Source organism: Hetaerina americana, unplaced genomic scaffold (assembly GCF_022747635.1).
Source record: "Hetaerina americana unplaced genomic scaffold, ioHetAmer1.1.p SCAF_6, whole genome shotgun sequence".
Lineage (NCBI taxonomy): Eukaryota > Metazoa > Arthropoda > Insecta > Odonata > Calopterygidae > Hetaerina > Hetaerina americana.
Genome location: NW_027287205.1, coordinates 7,634,724 through 7,657,522, shown reverse-complemented (window position 1 = coordinate 7,657,522; position 22,799 = coordinate 7,634,724). Strand labels below are relative to the sequence as shown.

At 40.4% G+C, this 22,799-nt stretch overlaps 1 protein-coding gene across 3 annotated transcripts in view; it reads right to left on the bottom strand.

Annotated features, from left to right (window-relative positions):
- Positions 1–22,799, bottom strand: part of LOC139695066 (calcium/calmodulin-dependent protein kinase type IV-like) — a 76,115-nt gene that overhangs the window by 24,850 nt on the left and 28,466 nt on the right. For 2 of the 3 annotated variants that reach the window (XM_071593681.1, XM_071593682.1), the window contains exons 3-5: positions 20,556–20,628; positions 4,293–4,361; positions 2,603–2,758 (exon numbers count right to left, since the gene is read on the bottom strand). In XM_071593681.1, coding sequence (XP_071449782.1) covers positions 2,603–2,758; positions 4,293–4,361; positions 20,556–20,628 — 298 coding nt within the window. The remainder of the gene's footprint in view (positions 1–2,602; positions 2,759–4,292; positions 4,362–20,555; positions 20,629–22,799) is intronic. The other variant, XM_071593683.1, reaches the window with a different exon arrangement.

Below are 22,799 nucleotides of genomic sequence, written 5' to 3'. Positions count from 1 at the left end.
ATTGGTGTTACGTTAGCCGTTTCCCAATCTCTGGGAACCTTGTGATCTACCAGCGACTTCTCAAATATCATTTCTAGATACGGTGCGATTTCCGAAGCTATATCCTTAAATATACGAGCGGATATTTCATCGGGCCCGGAGGATTTATTAGGCTTTACATTTTTCAGCAAAAGTTCTATTTCATTATATATATATATATATATATATATATATATATATATATATATATATATATATATATATATATGTAAATGTGAGAGCGGAAGTATTTCAGAAATTAATTTTAGTGCCGACTCAACCCAACTACCATTTTCAACCCGAAGGTTGGTTCGCTAGCTGACGGTGGAACTGACGTAAGTTCGCCGATCACTCAGATGTGAATCCGAGACCCTGAGGTTGCTAATCGAGCCTTCTAATTGCTAGTCCTCCACGACGCCCATCTGTTTCCAAATTAACCCGAATGTAAGGTTACATAAAATTTATATTTAGTGCATTAACTGGAGCAGGTAGACTTGGTCGCCTTTCTAGTAAGTGTTTCGGACGAATATAACGGTGAAAGTAGGAGGGACGTAAAACGAAGAATTTCGCAATGCATAGATGCTTCTAGAAGGAGGATTTTGATGTGATGGAGGACCTTGAGTAAGAATACAAAGAAAACATTAATAAAAACTTTGACATGAAGCGTAGTTTTGCGCGGCACGGAGGTCGTTTATGCCTGATGAGTGGCGTGGATTGTTTAGTGGAGGTCGTTTATGCAAGATGATGGCGTGAAGATTTTGAAGTGTGTGTGGAGAAGGATGGGAAATGTAAAATTTAAGGCACGGAAAACCAAGGAAAAAGTGATAGACATGGTGGGGGAGGATGGGGAGATTGCAGGGAGAAATCTAATCAAGCCAGGAAAGGTGGAGTCAGAGAATTTTGATAGGAAATGTGATGTTGAAGATAGCGATAGAGATGTAAACCCTAGGCAGACGAGATGGGCTAGGAAAAATATAGGCATGTAGGACGGAACGAATGAAGGCAAAAAGTACGCGAACTTTATTTAAGTCTAGCGTGTCATGTCGAGTCGTGTTAGGTGAGACTTAGAAATGTATCAGTGGTTAGCCTGCATCATGAAACCTAGCTTAACGGTAGGCTACCATTAGTAAAATTCGTCATAGGTATTTTAGCGAGTTAATGTAGGCTCCAAGAGATTCTTGACACCGGTCAAAGGCTCAGTTGAGATAAAATGTTTAGTGATTAAAAAATAAAGAACTTATACCTCTCAGCCACTACATTATTCAGATACTGATATCAGTAATCGCATTAGTGGATGTCCGTAATTGCTAGCCCATATGCGCTTACCTCCCAGTTTTTATAACTCGTTGACTTAACTGTTATAACCCGTAAAAATCCGTCGTGTTATCTTTTCATTAACTAGTGAGCCACATTCTCATGACCCGGAGGAGAAAGAGGCGTGACTTTTACTTAAATGTCAAATTCAATTTGATATTGTTCTTTATAGATTTATCACGATGTTTGAATAGCTATGGGTATTGTAAATTTAAATATTTAGGATAGTATTCATAAGGTATTCAACAAGATGTTAAAAGGGAAATATGATTATTGGTTAAAATTTCACTATGATCATTATTTGTTAAAGCTCCGCTGCATTGGAATTTCCTAAATAAAGTTCCTTGGAATACTCTGTGATGCATATTACTTTGGAGTTCATTTCGTATGGAATGCCAACGGCTGACAGAATTTCTCATCATCGAAATGGTAGCATTACACCACGACATTTTACTATTAATTACGGCCGTTGCCCGATTCGTAGTCCAATTTCCCTTCATGTAATAATAATACTTCGGTTTTATTCGGGCGAGATTAAGACTGTGGCAGTCCCTTCTTCCATCCAACACATCTTCAAATACATCCAATGAAAACATAACTACATTTGAGTGCTAATTGATATAAAAAAGAACTCGATAATGGCAATTGACTTACAATAAATATAAAATAAATAAATATATCCGTGAAAAATAAGAGAAGAAACAAAAGAAAAACTGATATACGAGTACACAAATAAATGTGGAGAAAAATCAATTAAAATAAAATTACAGATTAATAACACAGAAGTAAGTAATATGAAAGAAAAAAAATATAGAAAAAATAATGGTAAAATACGATTAAATGATATTTTTTAAAAATTTAACTAAAATAGAGCACCAGACGTGAGATTTTTAACAGTTAGATTATTATGTGAATTGGATATTTCCAATCAATAGTTGTGTGAATATGATGCGGCCGTGAGCTCCTGAAGGGTTTTACTTACAGTTGTGAAGTGATTTTAGGAGTGTCTTAAGTAAGATTCTTTTAAATCCCCGCAAGCGAAGGAGCTCCCCTCAAGGCTGGACTGAGTTTTTTCTACTCGCGGCAAGCAGTAACAGTAAATGTATTATTGTAGATGTAGTATGTACGTAATCTTCTGGTAAAAGCGGATACCAGTGTAATAGAATACTGGGAGCATTCATTCGTCGACGGTATGAGTGATGGGTGCTGATATGTCGGTGTACCCTGAATTGAGATGTTTATTGATCGTAGTCTACACATGGATACGTACCTGAAGTGCGGACAGGATTTGCTTGACGGCCGACGCCGCATCTTCCTCGCTGAAGCTTCCTTGTTCCACGATTCTCTCAAAGAGCTCTCCACCGCTGGCCATCTCCATGACGATCATTAGCTCATTTTCCGTCTCAAACACCTCCTTAAGCTTGATCTGCGGGTTAAATCACCAGAAAGGAAAAGATGTGGTGGTTATGTTACTAATGAATTAATCGCAATTCGGAATTAGTTCCAAATAAAAATTCTTTGATCATGAAACTCGGTAAATATGCAGATTTAGTAATATCCACGAGTTATATGATTGGTGTACCTATGCAATCAACTGAATAGATTCTTTAATTGCATTCATTCAAGTGACTTTCTCTGTGATATAATTGCAAAGGATTTAGAAGAATTATGCTTCTAGGAAATACATCTAATATTAGTAATGAATGATTTCCGGTTTATATTAAAATTCCAACGTAGCTATCTAAAAAATTGAAATCATTAGTAAAAGGGTTCATTTGTAGTTATTTGCAACGTAAAAATAAATGACATATCCATTTAGTGATAATATTATTGGATTTTTATGATGTAAAACTGTCTTTTTTTTGCTTTTGCTTTTAGTAATAACGGTCAAAACCGGCGGCGATCGGTGCATGGATCCATTTTGATGGATGTTCAGAAAAAATAAAATATTCTTTTGATCGGGAGCCGTTGATTGTGATGCAAAGAAAGATAGATAAAACCGGCTCCGTTAATGGAAAATGTGGTAAGAACAAAACCGGAATTTTTAACAACGGCGGCCTTCGATGAAACCAGAAGTCTGTTCCAGACACCCTTAATACGCAGTAGTAAACCCTCCGCGAGTCTCTAGCGAATGGACCAGATCCGTCGGAAGAGCTTCGAATCGCTTCTCATGGAAATGGGGAGGCCTTCATTCAGCGGGTGAACTCGTCCCGAGTACAAGTAGTAGTTTTTTAAGGGAGAAAACCGACAGCTGGAGGTTCGAACCCTATCCTAATAGGGTAAATATTTTTGAGAAAAAAGATTTAAACAATTTATGTCATACCTCTGTTGATGTGTTGTGTAAAATTGTATGTAAAAGATTTATTTTTTATTTTTTTTCTTGTTGATTGGGAAACTGATGTCGATGAGATGGGGATTTTCTTTTTTTTTGTGTTAGAGACTTGTGTTTGGAAGTTTCCTTCGAGTGTCTAGCTTTTTTTCTGACTGATTTTATTTATTAATATTTGTGAAATTAGTATTTGGATTGGAGATGTCATGTTGTTATTTTTCCAAGGCAAGTTTAATTGTAATACTTGGGATTTGAGTGCCACCTGACAGGGTCTAACTGCACATGTGCGTTTTAATAATAATAATAATAATTTACGCCATTAGGGATGGGCAGGAAAGGAGGAATGGTGGAGAAAAACCCCGCGTCGGCGCTAGCCTGCTCTTGCCGAAAGGCACCAAGGGGTCCACAACTTAACGTCCCATCCGACGGACGGGGTACTCACTTTAAGTTCGCTCCACAAAGCACCTCAAGTAGGGATCGGGATACCACTGAAATACATCTGCCGCCTCCAGGATTGGAACCAGGGCCCACTGGGCGGTGAGCCAGTACATAAGCTACCGCACCAGTTCGATCCCCAACGCGACCCGAGAATGTCGGACGAGTGCGTGCGTGTATGTGTGTGCGTACTTACGATGTTGGGGTGTCGCAATTTCAGCAGCGAAGGCACCTCGGCGGCCACGGCCTTGCGATCCAGGAGTTTCTGGAAAAGGGAGAGCAGGAAGGGAGAGAGGAGGTGGGGGATGAAAAAGAAAAAATAAAAAAGGAGGAATGATTGGCGAGGCATTTCCCTAATGAAACGCGTCGCCTTCCCATTTCCCACCCAGTGGGTAATCGCGCACACCAAAGTAAACACGGGGCGCCGCGATTTGCGGTTGCCCCAGGGCGGTCGCCTTAATTTATGCCACTCCGCCCAATTCTATCGGGCGCGACCCACTTTTCCACTCAGTGGAGGCAGCGTGGCTTCTGCTGCGGCGGTGGCCACGGGCACGCACACGACCCTCTGGAAAACACCCTCGATTTCAAGGCCGGGCGACCCTCCCTCAACGAATCAATGAAAGCCAACGCAAAATTGTAACTCACACCGTCTCTTTTCATTTTCGAATTTCGTTTTTTTCCATACTATTCGACGTGAATTTGTTAACATTCAAATATCCTCACTGATAATCCATCGTTAAATAAGTCCCGGTTCTAGTTAAGAAAACACCATTTCTTTCGCAAAATTCATTTTTATTCATCAACATAATCACCTTCAAGAGCTATATAAAATCATTCCAACGCTTTTCTAACTTGTCGATTCCATGCTTGTAAATCGTGATTTGTCCTCGTCTTCTCAAAGTAAGCTTCAGTGGCAGCGATGACTTCCTCATTCGAGGCAAATCTTTTTCCCTAGAGCATCTTTTTGAGATCACAGCAAACAGCCAGTAGTCGCTGGGGGCTAGATCTGGAGGGTACATATGGTGGGTAGGGAAGCAGATTGAAGCCCAACTCGTTCAATTTGGCCGTTGTTTTCATTAACTTGTGGCAAAATAGGATCTTGTGTCTTGTGTCTTGATAAAATAGGATTTTTTCTTCTTCATGAGCGATCATTTTTTGCGATTTCGTCCTTCAAAACCACCAATAACTCAATGTAATAGTCGTCATTGATAGAATTTCCCTTTTCAAGGTAGTTGATGTAAATTATACCTTGGGCACCCCAAAATAATACCCCGTTCAATATGTCCCGGGATTCATTGAATGATTGATTATAAACTCAAGATTACGGGTTTTTGTTTTCTAACGAGGGGATTCATTAAATTTAATAAAATGGAAGCGAAACACAGATATTAAATTTTTTCGGGCATTAACTGCCCAATTTGAGAGTGAATTTACTAGCAATATTAGGTTCATTATAAGAGTTCCAATTTAAAAAAATAAATTATGGAATTAACACTTATTATTGCTAGTAGCAGTGAACAGGGTCAAGGTAAGTTCTTGATGGACCCTGGAACTACACGCTATTGCACTTCTAAACCTTAAACTAAAGTAAACAAAGGTATCCATATCCCTTATAATTATATAATACAATAACTAATTCTTCAGCTCGGCATGTTTTCATTAATCCTAAATCCAAAACGGCTTGTGTATACTTCCTCTACCTCTAGTTCCTCGCTTTCCAATACACTCTCCGATTGCCTCTAAGTGTCTTCTGCAATCACCCGTCCTGAATTGCGCGAATTTCTCTCAACACACTTCTCTCTTCCCCTTCTATGCCCAGCACGACATCGTTTATTTTACTGTACGAATTTATCTTCTCCATTCTTCTCCACACCCGCATCTCAAAAGCCTCCAATCTACTCTTATCCTCTTGCCTTAACGACCAAGTTTCCAACCCAACTGAACTCTATATTAGAGCACCAGTTTCAAAGTGTAAAAATCATCCGCCTTGACCGGAATTCCTGCCCAGGCGAAATCTTCATCACCTAACTTAATCCTTCTTATAATTCCCCCTCTATCTTTCTTACTCTCCTCCAAAATACTTCCGAAGTAGGTGAACTGTTCTAGTTTATTTTCCCCGAATTCAATGCTTGTCGTAGCCTTCTTATTTCTGGGAAATCGCATTACCTTAGTTTTTTAAATCTATACTTAATCATCATATAATTGAACTGATATCTCCCTGTAGCTGCTGGCAATGTCATCGTTAACCTACGTCTAAATGTGATGCTTAAACCATTTGTAATTCATTATTATTATCATATTTCTCTTGCAACACTCCATAGTTTTCTCCCCCCGGTCGTTCCCGTCTCCTAAATCGTACTCATCTCGCGTCCTTTCCTCCCGGACCGCGTCCCAGTCCCCCATCACTATCAAACATTTTCTTCAACTGCGACCGTTTTCGTCTAACTGATCGTACAGGGTCGCACCCAAAAGTGGTAGGACTGATTTTCTCTGGCGCGAACGGGGCGGTGGAGGGGGGTCTGTCTGGCGGGGTTAGGTGGTGGGGGCTCTAAGCAACAGGCCGACACCAAGCTTAGTCGCCTGCGGGCTGTCGTTGAGTGAGGACACCGTTTTTAGTGAAGCAAGTTTTTTGTCCGCGTCAAAAAACAAAATGAATCTGAATTTAGAGCAACGTTATTCCGTGAAGTTTTGTGCGAAACTCGGGAAGACGGCGACTGAGACCCTCGATATGATCAAGCAGGCTTATAGGGACACTGCCTTAAGCCGTTCCACAGTATTTGAGTGGCACAAGTTGTTTAAAGAGGGTAGGGAGCTCGTTGAAGACGACCATCGCTCCGGACGGCCGTCGACGGCAAGAACCGACACGAATGTGGACAGAGTGAGGACACTGCTGAACACAGACCGACGCTTAACCAGTGAAGAAATTGCAGACCAGTTGGGTCTGTCTGTATCCAACGTCCAACGCATTATTTCACAGGATTTGGCCATACGCAAGGTGTGCGCCAAGATGGTGCCGAAAATTCTGCCATGGCGCGCTCGTCGTCAGACAGCTCCTGGCCAAATACGGCGTTGCCACGTTGCCGCACCCGCCCTATTCTCCCGATCTGGCACCACCGGACTTCTTCTTCTTCCCCCTGATGAAAAGACAGCTCAAGGGACGACGTTTTGACTCGATAAAGGCCGTTCAAGAGGCTTCGACGAGGGTCATCAACGGCATCCCCAAAGAAAATTTCCAGCGAGCGGACGGGGAATGGGAGCAACGTTAAACTAAGTGTGTAGCAGCTCAAGGAGCATACTTTGAAGATTATTAAGTCGATGTAAGTATATCGTCAATAAAATTCTTGTAAAAAAATCAGTCCTACCACTTTTGGGTGCGACCCTGTATACAGGCACCTTGCCCACGTCTTACACCCTATGACTGCTGTAAACCTGGGTTGCCGCTAAATAAACAGGGCCCGCTCGTATTTCAACTAATAATACGTATTCTCTCAATCACTTGTTCCACTACCATTCTTCCCAGTTTCCCATTCATTACTATACCTACCCCACGATTCACTCACTCTCCCTCCCTCCGCTATGCGAGTTTACGTGTATGTCACTCTTGACACTATATCCCTCCAATCATCCTCGGCTGTGCAATTTATAGTATCATTTACATATGATTTTGAGTATTATTTTATTTTTTTCCATAGCTTTATTAATCAGCGTCAATCTTCATACTAATAATATTTCATCAATAGTCTCTCATAACTTTAATTAGTTAAATTCAATCAAGCTCATGGGCTTTCCAATCCTTACCTTTCCTTTAAAATTTTACGATGTTAAATCGAAATGGGTCATTGGAACACCTAAAAATTAATTTTATTTCCACTTAAATGAGTTTCCCTTCTAGTCTAACCTGTTGATAACCTGCCGTATCTTTTATGACATAAACGACCCCGAATTTTGCATGGATAATAAGATATAGTAGCGCCCTCGTTGGCTCAACTACCGCAGGTTCGAATCCCGCTTCGGGTATGGACGCCGTTTCATAGAACAGCTTTTCTCTCGTTAAGGTTGCGGAGAATGGCCGTACATTGGAATGTCAAGTGGCTACGAATATAGTAAGATGAGAGATGGGGCGACGCAAAAATAGTTAAGGAACCAGAGGAAGAAGTTGGGTTAACTTTAAGGCGGGAGAAAAAATGGGCGGAAAAGATATTTTTTAGTTCCCTGCAAGCCACCGCTAGGGTATGTGACAGGGGGTGAATACACACCAGACTTATTTGGTCCTGAATATGACTGCCGCAGTCGGAAAATGTTATTCGGAACCCTTATTGTTCGTGGAAAACACGAAATCTTAAATCTACACGTATCTCCCTAATTTTATTAGCATGATCTCTCCCACCGTGGCACGCAAGGGGTATTAATACAGTTTCAACATCACTGCTAACGAGACCTCCTTCCAATTAATGCCAGAGATTCAATCTTCAATTTAACCTTCTCTCCGGAAATGATTCCCAGCCTAGCTCCTCTAGTATTTAGGATACGCTACTGAGTTTATCATAAAAACGCTTTACAAATCTAGCTATTCCACGCTGCACACGATCCAATCCGGCAATCAATCAAACTTCGTGAGGAGGATCCCATATAAAATGCAGCAATTTCTAAATTAGGCCTAACCAGCGACATTTAACATTTATCTTTGACCTTTTCATCTCATTTGACCAGTGCTCTTATAATAAATCCTAATTTTTTGTTGGCTTGTCCTCATATTCCCCGCATGTGATTCACCCAGGAGAGGTCGCGAGTGAGGGTAACGTCTATGTATTTAATTGAGTCTACACATTCCATTTCCGTGTTCCCAATGCAGTTTGAATTCGGAAGGGAATTGCTCTTTTTCCGAAAATTCATCACTACGCACTTTTTTTAAATTTAATGCTAATTGCCAAATATCGTGTCAGCGCTGTGAAGCATTTTTGTCATCTGATAAAGTTGCCGTACCCTCATGATTACAGATATTGGGTCATTTGATGGCGATAGGATAGAAATTTTGGACGATATGAAAAAGCTACGTTGCTAAAGAATGAATCACAGTGAGGCCCAAGGTAGTAGGTATTTGTGTTTAGCGGCGCTACAGAAGTCCATTTACGTAAAAGACGGTGATTTTTCCTCATAGTTTTCAGATTTGAATCGAAATTCATCCAAGATATAGGCAGACTGTATTTTTAATAGTCGCATAAATGCTAAAAAATTTCAAACTAGGCCAATGACTGTAGGATTGGGTTTTGTGGTCTCCAGTCTATCCGCCGTCTCTCTCTACGTAACTTGAAAGTTAATTTCTAATTCATCCCGTCACATTATATTGCCGTTGTACGCCCGTGACCTCTCCCTGTCTTTCTCCCCCCCTTCTCCCCTTCCCCCCCCCCCAACCCCCATGACGGCCTTCTGCAAGCTACTGTGCTTCGGAGAGAGTCCAATTAGTCATGTTGTCAGAGCCTCCCGTAACTTGTCTTTGCCCCACACGGAAGGATTTCTTCACCGCTCAGTCTGCCTTTCCATTTCATCTCCAATTCAATTCTTCTTCACCGCTATTTTCACGTCCCTTCTGTGCCCAGACGTCCCACACCACATTAAAGCAAGCATTTTTGTATAAAATCTCTTTGAGAGAATGTTATCCTTATTATATTTAAGCAATATTTTTTTACTTAATTCTATATCGGAAATAAATGAACATATTGTAGGGTTAATTTGTCTTCTTTAAAGTCCTCATCATCATCGGTATTTCATTCGGAAGATTTGTCTACTACAGGTCTCTTTTCGTAATCTAGCACCCTTTCGCGACCTAATTGCTCTTCCAGCCAACATCCCTTGGCATGTGCACGAAATTTGGCCCGCGCCCTTCATATTGGGATCTTTCCTTCCATTTCCTCTTTTATTGCTTTCCAAAGATAACCATTATTTCTCAAGGTGTGCCCAGAGCATCTGGTTCTCCTCTAATATACAGGGTTCGTCCGGAAAATAAGTGTACTGACTCCTGGGCTGGGCGCGCCGCTCCAGGCGCGCCCAGCACCGCTCTGACGGGCTGCGATTGGAGGGGGGTATGTTGGCAAGCGACGCTGAAAAAGGCAGTCGGCTCTGAGCTGTGGTGTAGTGAGGAGCTCTGTTAACGCGAACCTCCACGCTTCGACCCACGTCACGGAACGCGATGCCGAAGTTTTTGGAGCAGCGTTATTCCATCAAATTTGCGGTAAAGCTTGGGAAATCGTCTACCGAAACTGTCGGTATGATTAACCAGGCTTACGGGGAGTCAGCCATGTCCAGAAACATGATCTTTCGGTGGCACAAGATGTTCGTGGAGGGCAGAGAAGAGGTCGACGACGAGTCTTCGAGAGGTTCCCGATGATGCCTTCGCGGGAGCGTTCCAGGAATGGGAACGCCGCTGGAACAAGTGTATCGACTCACAAGGGTCCTATTTTGAGGAATATTAGCTTAAGATATGTAAAAGTGTAATAAATTTTTTTTCCTGAGCTCAGTACACTTATTTTCCGGACGAACCCTGTACGTACGGAACTCATTATTACCTTTTCCTTTTCTATTCTCCTGTACGCTTCGTCCTCTCTCACTTCATCTCTCAGTAATCTTCCACTTCCAGCTACAGGTTTTAAAGGCTTCTATTCTCCTCTGGTCTTCTTTTCCAACATGGCTATTCTACTACAAGGTTTGTATAAAAAGTATCGGTTACAATTTTTTCCAGACGTATGCGTGAACTGCTAAATTCAGACCGTCGGTTAAGTTCGTTCATTATCACATACCGTATTTGCACAGATTAGAAGACAGTGCAAACCATTATTACAGAACATCTGGCGATGCGAAAGATCTGCACTAAACTCGTCCCGAAGGTCTTGACGGACGACCAAAAGAGAAGAGTCGTATGCCTGCTTACGAAGACCTTTTGTAACGGCATTGCGACGATTCCCCAACTCCCTTACAGTCCCAACTTGGCACCAGCAGACCATTTCCTATTCCCAAGAGTGGAATCTTCCCTCCCTCAAAGGACACCGCCATGAGATCCAATAAGTACTGCCAAAGAAGCTTACACGCGTACCCTTAAGGACATTCCGGAATCCTCCTACCAGGGAGAATTTGAGTCTTGGAAAATCCGCTGGAAAAATTGTGTCGACGCTCAAGGGATGTACTTCGTAGGGAAGAATATTGAGGTATTTTAGCAATATCTAAAATAAATCCATTTTTCCAAAACCTTTCCCCACACTTTTTATAGAAACCTTGTATGTATACGTGAATGCCCCGCTCCGCACGAATTCTTTTACATTTCCACTCCTCACTCGTAGACCACGGTGTCTTGTTTGGGCATTTCCCTCAGAGCGTTTAACGCTTTCTCTGTTTGAACTGTTTACCGCTTGATATCCGTCCTTTCATTTCTTATAAGTAATTGTTTCAGGCTCTAATGAATGGAAAAATGTAACTCAATTAGATATATGCTCAAATAACCTAAATCTATGCTCAATTACCTAAAACCCTGTGAATAATTAAGAATTCTCATTTCAAATGCCATTTCAAGTTATTTTATCTCCGAAGAAAGGTATATATTTCTCCTGCTCTAATCTCATGGCGCATTGTCTTCATTCGGCTACCTTATACGGATTTAACTTGAATTGTTTTAAATTTTCGTGTTATATCCTTGAGGTAATTCGTTTGTTTTGCTCAAGAATTCCACAGGGATTCTAGATGCTTGGTTACAATGGCAATGCCGTCTATGGAACGGAGCTTATTTGTTTCATTCCCTCCTTCAGTATTAATACCATTCTAGGAATATAAGATTATTTTGATTGCTAATTAAATCAAAGCAGCCAATCTATGTGAATAGATAATCATCAACCATCGCGGAAAATATGCAAGCGATGTTGCAAATGGTACAATATTTCTGCCACCCGAGTTGCAAATATAGCATTTGGTGTTGCCAGTTCAGACCTTCAGCTTAAGAGGTTATCCTAAATAAAAAAATATAAAATATTTGTATTTCAAAACTACCCATTGCTATAGCTACAAATAAGTAAACATTTTAGTTGTAAAATATTTCAGTAAATCTAACAGCAGGATTACGTTTCTAACATGCCCCCGCAATTATTATTCATTTGGTTAAATTTAGTGGATACATTCAATTGCCGCTCTGAAACCATAGATTGGTTGATTTACGAGTTGACACGAAGTTGCAACGCATCAGAAAGTTCATTCGGCATCCGTTGTAGTCAAATAATATGACGCTTGTGGACAAAGATATGAGGTGGATACGGACATCAGTTTGACTAAAGTCGCGGGGATCAAAATATTATGACGTAGAGGGAATTTGCCGCCATTTTACATCCACGCAATACCCCACAAAACGTTGCAAGTACGTGTGGCAGGGGGTGGTAGGTCACCAGCCATTTTATATATAATCGCTCTATTTCCTCATTTCAGAAAAATTCAAAAAAAGAGGGCAGACACACATGCAATTCAGACACTTATTACCGGTTAATATTCCACACAGAATTTTGCAAGTAAAAAAAACACGCCGATATACTAGATAGCCAATTATAGTATTTTAAATAATTCCATACAATGATAAATTATGTGTTTCCCTTTGGGGATAGCACTATAGACGCCTGGCTATGGAGCATTGATAAACAGTTTTCTAAGGGAAATAATTTTTTGTGGGGTGTCTGCAACAGTAAACCGCCCCATCCTCGGTTACATGTGGCTCGGAGAGAAATATTTCACTAGATTTATTCTGATCTTGGCCAACACGAAAGTAAACTTCTTTCCCCCGTCCCGAGGCCAACCAAGGCAAAATGCAATGCGTTGGTCTAGTGCCTTTTATTTGCTACGTGGGAAATATATCCACAAGTCGTTGGAGATACAAAATAAACTTTTGACTTACACACGAAGAAAATATGCGCTGAGTTGCGCGACGAAAATTGGTGTCATATAGCGTTCTGTCAATGAATATATTTCATCGTCGTACTTTCCGGTAAGATTAATGCAAGAGCTCGAATATCATTCGCCCTTTGATATTGTCATCGAATAATTCAGCGTTCATGTAATTTTTTTTTCTAATTCATGAGTCTTTCCCACATTTCTGTTTTCCCCTGCGAAATTACTCTCCCATTTCCTACCGGGGACAACTTTCAACTCTTGAGTCACTGCCATCAATCCTCAATCGCAATTATGAGGTGTAGAGGGAGACAAAAAGTATGACAAAAAGGGAGAATATATTATCCAGAAAAAGTGCTGATTCATTAAAGTAAATACAGTTAAAACGTTTTCTCTCAGAATAATATAAGAATAAATGGTGCAAAAATTTTCAAGCATTTTTTCACGGAATAAGAACAATGGACAGAATAGTCATTTTATTTCTTCAAATTAAATTATTGGAGCATAGGTATAACAAATAAAATTCCGCAGGATTCAGAGAGTTTAAAAAGTTCACAAGACGAAGGTGATTCCACGCGTAGCCATAATATTTAAGTGAATTGGAATAGGCATGTGTTAAACTTACATTCCATTCTACCCTAATATATCATATTTTTATAAATCATAATACATAAAATAATATATAATAAGTTAATAATATAATAATAAATAAAATAAATCATAATTTTAAGTAACATATGTCCATGATGAGTCTTGTAAAAATGAATAATCATGCAGTAAGCTCAAACTATCCAAATAATAAAAGCATATTCAGGTTAAATGTTTCCTTTACATGTATACTATATATCCATTTGACGAAGTTTTGTCTGAGGCATACACATTCAGCCACTGTTGTTATATAGTATTGCTTCCAAATGTAATGAAACTTTTATATGTATGCTTTGATGTGTCATCTCTTCCCAAATACCTAATATTGTAGCACACATGCTGTTTGTCTGAGAAAAAATTATTACTAACGAGAGTAAAGGAACGATTAGCTAAGAAATTTAAGGTTGGGATTTCCTTCTATTTTTATGTGAGTGTATATATATATATATATATATACACTCACATATATATATATATATATATATATATATATATATATATATATAATATATATATGTATGTGTGTACGTATATGTGTATAATATATATATATATATATATATAATATATATATGTATGTGTGTACGTATATGTGTATAATATATATATATATATATACACACATATATACATATATATACACATATATATGAGTGTGTGTGTACGTATGTGTATTATATATATAAATATATATATATACATATATACATATATATACACATATATATGTGTATATATATATATTATATATATATATATATATATATATATATATATATACTACCTTGATCAAAAATTTCCCGGAATTTATTCAGAAAAATAAAAATACAAGTTTATTCATCTAAATCTATAGTGTCCCCTTCAAAGTAATCCCCATCGACTGCAACACACTTATGCCAGCGCTTGATCCAATCCTCGAAACATTTTTTATATTCGGTTTTCGGTATGTCCATCAGTGCTTCCTGCGATTTTTCCATTACTTCCTCTCGGCTGCTAAAACGCGTTCCCCGTAATGGTTTTTTAACTCGATTGAACAGAAAGAAGTCACAGGGAGCCAAATCAGGTGAATTCGGTGGCTGTTGGATGGTATTTGTTGCATTTTTCGTCAAAAAATTACGAATAATGATAGCACTGTGCGACGGTGCGTTATCATGGTGCAAAATCCACGAGTTTTCTGCCCACATTTCTGGTCTCTTTCGGCGAATTGCTTCACGCAAACGTCTCATAACGCCCAAATAATACTCTTTGTTTACTGTCTGGCCTTCTGGCAAAAATTCATGATGCACTACACCGTTGTAATCCATGAAAACCGTCAGCATTGCCTTCTTTTTTGACTGAAAACGACGTGGTTTTTTTGGTCTCGGCTCATTTGGTGAACGCCATTCACTTGCCTGATGTCTGGATTGCGTGTCGTACTCATAAACCCACGTCTCGTCTCCAGTAATGATCCTTTTGATGAATGTGGGATCGGATTCAGCCTCGCAAATCATGTCTTTTGCGACGTCAACACGGTCTCTTTTTTGCATGAAATTGAGGTATTTTGGCATGCTACACGACGGAAACCCAAATCATTAACCACAATGTCTTGGGCGGATCCATAGGCAATGTTCAAGTCCTCCGCTATTTCTCTGATGGTTAATTTGCGGTTATTGACCAACATTTCTTTTACTTTATCAATTTTTTCACCGATTTTCGATGTCGATGGTCTGCCACTGCGTTCATCATCTTCGATTGACTCACGACCACTTCTGAACCGCTCGTGCCACTGGTAAACGACCGTTTTTTTTAGAGAATCGTTGCCGAAACACTTTTCCAACATTTCCAACGTCCGTGCGCCACTAAATCCGTTTTTTACGCAAAATTTAATACAAGTTCGTTGTTGCAAATTTAAATCCATTTCTGCAATTGTAAAAAATCGCCAACACACACAGAGATAGATGTACTCTTGGCTACGTAACTTTTGCAAATGTCAAGTTATGACACTAAGATTTAAAGGGAATATCAACAACAGATGTACCAATTTAACAAAAAAAACAGAACTCAAATCGGAACGATGGGAGCGCCACACGGTGGTTATTCCGGGAACTTTTTGATCAAGGTAGTATATATATATATATATATATGTATATATATATCTGAACAAAATGTGTATTCGGTTTTACAAATCACCAATTGAACAATCCATTGGCTAATATTAACAACCTATGCTTTTGAAATGGAAATGCTTTCAATCCTATGCATACTATATTGGATAGTATTCACGATCAAACTTTCGGTGGTTTGAATATAGGTTTGACATATGCAAAAGGTTGTAGTTTTTCAGGGGAGGCGACCGACAGCTAAGGGTATTTCCGCCATTAGGAATGGATGGGAAATGAAGGTTGGAGACAAACCCGCCGTCGGCATTAACCTACTCATGTGGTAAGGCGCCAAGGGGTCCGCAATTCAACGTCATATCCGACGGACGTCGTACTCACTCAAAAGTTCTTTGCACAAAGAACCTCCAGTAGGGTTCGGGATACCACTGAAAAATATTTGTTGCCTCCATGATTCGAACCCGGGATCTCTCGGTGGAAAACCTGTACATAAGCCAGTGCACTATCCCGATCCCCTTTATGCAAAAGAAAATGAAAATATTTTCATTTTGAATACCAAGCCACTCTGTATTCGCAAAAAGCACTGCGAAGCGTCGTAGAAATTCAAAATAAGTGATAACAGAATAATCACTCACGGGACTTTGCTTGTTCTTTTCCTTTTAAAGTTTACCCTTGACGCCAGTTCTCGCCTTTCCATGTAGCCGCGAGGCAAATTTTGGATGCTGCGTTGTAAGTAGATTGCCTCAAGGTCGAGAGAGATTTTAACGCGGTTGGAGCCTTACGAAGCGCGGCAAAATCAATAGAGACAGTTGTATGGAGAGTCATTGTGACTCAGAGTCATCTAAGACGATTTTTTCCGAATTCCACAGGAAAAATCAAGGTGCAAGATGTACGATAGTGTGTGAGATAATTCTCAAGGACCGTTGAGCGCGCGCCGTTACTCGGAGTAAGAGTAATTGTGAATAAATACGGGGCGAGGACAGCCTGCTCGCGTCAGTCCCGATCCCTGATCTGTCGGCGGAAAAGTGGGGGCTCTTAAAAGACTTCGTGCCCTTCGGCGGTTGAATCGCTCTTTGGGAAATTGAGGCCCGAAATCTCTTTATCGCCCGCCCTTCCCCGGGAATCCCACGCAATCCCACCCACTTGTCTAGTCCTTCACGACGAGAGAGTGGGCGGCCGTAGGGGAAACAAATCAAATGATGACCACGCTCACTGCCCCGTGGAGACGTTGATAGGACCCAGACAGACACGTTAGGGGAAAGATAAAATATGTGGCGTACGTCTTGTTTTTTGATCAAATATGTTGGTGCGTTGTCGCAAAATATCCGTTAAAGTTTTCTTTTTCCATCCTCTCCATCGCCTTTGAATCTTCATATTTGGTCGTAAAACTGCGCCATCCTCGTGCTTGTAGGAGTGCCTGTGTATGCACGCTTGCCACCACAACTAATCAATGCAAAGGTTAACTTCGATACAAATATGTAAGGGTAAAAGTTCACGAAGCACTAATCCCTATACGGCGTGTGAAATTCACGCATTGGTCCCTTTCCTTGTGCCGACTATGGTTTCCCAGGGAAACATGGTACCCGAAAAATCACACGGCTTGGGTGGATCAGGGATGCCCAAAGGGAGGCGTCTTCAGGAATCGAACCAGGGTCCTTCGGGCAGTAGGCCAACGCTCGCTACATGCCGGGGTAACACAATAGTTGGTGACATATTTGAAGACAAATCATACTTCCCGAATTCCGTTAATAATGCATCAACATTCACTCAAATTAGTGGTAACCTAACCACATGCCCTCGTGGCGTTTTGCTGGTCAATGTTTCAAATGTGATAATAAGGCACGACCACTCGGGCAACCACATTGCAAGCCAGGGTTGTACGGCTATATCCCATTTGTGACTCTTACATATCGGTATTTGTTTCTTAATGGAACCCCTATTCCCACATATAGTTTTAAAAACGCTTAACTTAGGTTTTATGTATTTAAACATGATACATAATGCGTATTAATTTATTCCCAGAAACTGTGGGAGATACCGCAGCAGTAACTTTTAACGCAGCAATCCGCTAATACACTCAATGCAACAATGTCAGAGCGTAAAAATCCCGGTCAAGGCGAATGATTTTTACCCTCAGAAATTGAAGAAGCGTATCAATTAGTTGGTATTAGCATCTATTTCACCCTTTGTTTCATCTTTCGTGCTTCTAATTAAACATGTGAGAAATTGTACGTGGCCTTTCATCGTAATATATATTTCACAGCGGCCTTAAATTGCGGTGTCATACTGGCATCCTTGTGGTGTTGTTATGGCTCCTTGGTCGAAAAACAACTGATTGATCCCAAAGAGGGGAGAAGACGAAGATGATGAATGTAAGGACAAACAAAACGGGACATGAAATGAGGTATTGCGATAAATTTGCGTTTTAACTCGCAATATCTCCTCGGTTCCTGGAAAACAAGATTAAGCGTCCGTCTTTTCTCTAATGAATGTGGGGAGGGACTTCGCCACGGGACCCCTGGGGGCTCTCGTGGGCCCACCTCAAAGACGAACGCTGCTGACCCCAATCGCATCCAGGCGCATAATTCGCGCGTAGTACTCGTGGCGAGAGAGATCTCCTTAACAATGAAATTGGATGGACGGCATCATATTTGCAGTGAGGCTGATGGGGGAGGGGAGTGGGGCAACGCAGTGTTGGGGATGGGGGGGGGGTAAACGAGGTGGGAGGAAGGGTGGGGGAGGAGTGAGATAGATAATGGATCGCGACGAACCGGTCGCCCCAGTAACCACTTTCTCTCTTTCTTTCATTCACTCAGTTCATTGCAAAACGCGATTGGAAGGGGGTGAGGTGAGAGATGGGGGGAGATGGGGGGAGATGGGGGAGAATGGGATTGAACTGCTCGAGAGACACCTGTGGGGGTCACGTGTGTGTGTGTGAGCGTGAGTGGATTTCCACCCACCCTCAGCCGAGAGGAGCGATTGCCGTACGAACGCAGCATGGTTCTTTCTCACCTCGGCGCCCGCGACGCGTTCAAAGAGTTCCTGGTCAACAGCACGAACATCTCATGCGAGACAGTCCTCAAAATGCCTGTTAACATTCTGCAATTAAGTCCACAGTTGACATATCGCTGCGTCTTTCCATGAATGCACTACTCCAAAAAGGCTAATGCTCACAAATAAATATTAATTTGTATGCTGCCGCCCTCAGAATTAATTACATATTCGTTCTTACAGAAAGCATGGAAAATATCGTAATTTACTGTCAGTATGTACAAGATCTGTCCCAAAAGTAGTAGGACTGAGTCAACTAATAAAATATTCTCGCCCTTACTGATGCATTCACTCAAAGGTCGTCGAAGTAGTACCCTTATGTCTCCACTCACCGCTGCCAGCGTGGTTTTTCACGTCTCATACGCCTTCTGGAAGGCGGCGCCCGGAATGCTGCTAACCTCCCTGGTCACGGAATCTTGCAACGCTTCCACAATAATCGTGGTGACGCCCTTTCAATACGGATTCGAGGTGGGGGAAGATGAAGAAGTCTCTTGGCGCAACGTCTGGGCTGTAGGGTGGCTGAGGTATGGTCGAGAAGCTCTTGGAAGATCCGCGTGCGAGTTTCCTTTTGTTCACCCGCGGCACCAACTTCGCACATACCTTTCTCATGCCCTTGTTTTCGGTCACAAATCGATGCACATCACTTTTAAGAGTGGCCAAGATCATCAGAAACCATGCAAACATTCAATTTGTGATCCCTGTCCAACCACGCCTTCACTTTTGCAAGATGTTCGTCACTCTGTGAGGTCGAAGGGCGTCGCGGACGTTCGGCGTCTTCAGCAGGTTTGTATGAAAAGTAGCCATGATAATTTTATCCTGACGTGTGCGTGAAGTGCTGAATCCAAATCAACGAGTTTTAGTGTGCGCATGATCGCAGCTCGTACATAGGCATTAATAAGATGACAGTGCACACCATTATGATTTAAAATTTGGCGATGCGAAAGATCTGCGCTAAACTCGCCCTCCCGACGAGGGTGTTGACGGACGATCTAGAGCCAAGTCAAGTGTCTGCTTGCGAAGACCTTCTGCAACGGCATCGCGACGATTCCCCTTACCGTCCTGACTTGGTACTGAGAGACTAATTCCTATTCCCAAAAAGGGAAATCTTCCCTCCCTCAAAGGACACTGTCACGGGACCCTATAAGTGCCGTCAAAATACTTGCACGCATACACTTAAGGAACTTCCGGAATCCGAGGAAGCCTTCGAGTCGTAGAAAAGCCGCTGGCAAAAGCATGTTGTACTTTACTAGTACTCTAGGGATGTACTTTAAAGACTTAAGAGGAACTGTAGCGATATCTGAAATAAAGCAAAGTGTTTGAGACTTTTCTCGATACTTTTTATACAAACAATGTATGTTCTTACTTGCATTATGCGCACGTTTGAATACAACGTTTCGTGCAATTTCTGCATAATGTTCTCATAAAAATAGGGCAAAATTTGTCAAAAGTTCCTCTGAAGTACACGAAAAAATTCAGTTTCTAATTTCCATTTGTTTCAAGGTGAAGATAGAATTCCACATAAAAATGCTCGTACATTAATTTCAAATCATAACCGAAGGTATGAGTATCAGTCAAAGCGTACAGCGCCACGAAAATACAATGACGTTGTGTCTAAATAGCCCCTAATAGCAAAAATGGCGACGGACCAATGATGATGATTATTGTGTATTAACAAAATAAATCTAGAGCATGCTCATGCGGTCAATGCAACTATTATTCTATCAGTGGTTGGGCGAGTACTACCAGCGTACCTTGCGAATAACTTTGCAGGCCCATTCTGTCCTCCCTCTGTGGAGACAGCAATAGATTGTTGACGTGGTGCCCCTGAAAGAAGAAGAAAAAAGGGTAAATCCAATAACATTATATCCTTAGGACAGTTTATTTAGTTGTTTATCTTTCCCAATTTCTATTTCATACTTTCCAGTATACCTCGAGGGAGGAACAACTATTTATGCTCTCCAAAATTAGAACATCGCATTAATGTTTTACACAAATAACGGGGGTGCTCAAACATTTAAAATAATGTTTTTACTCTAGATATTGGCATTATCCGCTCACAGGCTATACCTCTGTGTGCAGAAACTAGTTTGGTAGCGCTGTTATTAAAAATTCCGAGTTATTCCTCGATTCTCGATCTTAAGCCTTTGGCAATAAAGAGGCTTTCACCATATGGGATATCTTTGAGATAGCGTGCTTCGAAAACTTCTTTTTTATGTATTGCAGTTTCATATACACTTAAAGGAAGTGTATATAGAACTGTGACCTATTATGCATCCTAAGACAACGCTTACGTCCGAGCACCCGACGAGCAAAACCGCGTGGTTTAACTTTCGAATGGATAGAGGAAATGGGTTTCTGATGGTCACCTAGAGCCGGAATCTCTTTTTTCTTCACTGCCAATGCTTTAAGGCGCTATTATTATTAAAGAGACTGCTTTATTTTCATAGAATAGTTTTAAGTCGCAGTGTAAGACTAGTCATAATTAGTTCATTTTCCAAAAAGCCATAATATTTAAGGGAACTACCATGGCAATGAATTTATAGAGATGTAATGATAACGCGTCTCTGTAAAAGATGTTTTTTAGCATTGCAAATGTTAAAAATAAGATTTTTTAGAAAGAAATTCAGATGTAGGTTATGTTAGATGTACACAAACTCATAAAATAATTTAACAGTAGTAGAGTATGCATAATTCAGGGCGCTATGTATACGTTTTGAAGTACTGCCCATTATCTGGAAAGGGCTGTAGAAGTAAGGAAAAAATGTGAAAAATATGGAAGTGTATGTAGATATATTCTTAAGTTGGATGGTTTAATTCGTCTGTCGTCGTCGCCAGAGTAGTAAAAAATACTAGTACACCTCTTGAAGAGCATACAAGCAGGAAAGAACTCATTAACAATCCCTGTCCTCAATTCATGCTTCTCCACTGTACTAGCTAAAAGGATTAATGAGCTCCGAAAGGTCTCTTGTCGAGGATAAACCTGAAAAGCTAAAATAAAAACATTAACCACGCACTTATTCTACTCCTTCCAAGTATTTGGAGTTCGCTCATTCAGGTTAATGCTTTCGGAATCCTTGACATTTCGCTTTTCAGGGATAGTTTTAATGTTTTTGGATGGCGGATAAACATAATGCATGCATAAACATTGAAGTCAAATTACTCTATCTACAGAAATAATAGTATGAATAATTTTCATATCCATGATGTAACTTGATGCAAATAGGAAAAGGTATGCATTTTGTTGTATCATATTCACCTGAGCTCTTGCCTCTAAACTACTAATTACCGCAAAAACTACGATCCAACATGGTTTGTACCAATTTATTATCTTATCAATGTATTTATTATATCGGATTAATGTATTAACATTGAGCATACACAATTAGTGAAATATATGTACTTTTTGCTCAATGACTTGCAGTAAAATGTTAAAACATGAACCGTACATAGACATTATAATTATATTAATTCAACTACTCTACAATCGAAGTCTTTGTAAAGGCTTTTCCATAGTTATGACAAACTCGTGTACTTATATTCCGTGTATGTTAGCATTCAACAAGCGTCAGTCACTTCATGTTTCTATACACCAAGAATTTTCCAAGAATCGCTTTAAGCACTTTGGAACGAATTCTATTGCAAAATTAATTCAATATGCGATTTTAAAAGTAAATGCTCTAGAACTATGACATACCTCCAAATGCTTTTCTATCTCTTAACGTATGAATTATTCTATGCAAAACGAGGTTATTACTCTGAAAGTCACATTTCGCACTTAGGCTTTAGAAGGAGAGACACAAAGCTGAGATTTTGCTTTTTCATATGATACAAGTAAATCGTGTATATCGTTACGATTGGCGAGAGTGAAGCAATGACGCAAATACTTGGTATCGCGGTTTTAACCATATATTTTACTCGTAGCATAACGAAAAAAAAATCGCCGTAGGCTGTGCATAGATCTGGATTGAGTAACTATCCAATCCAATCATTTTACC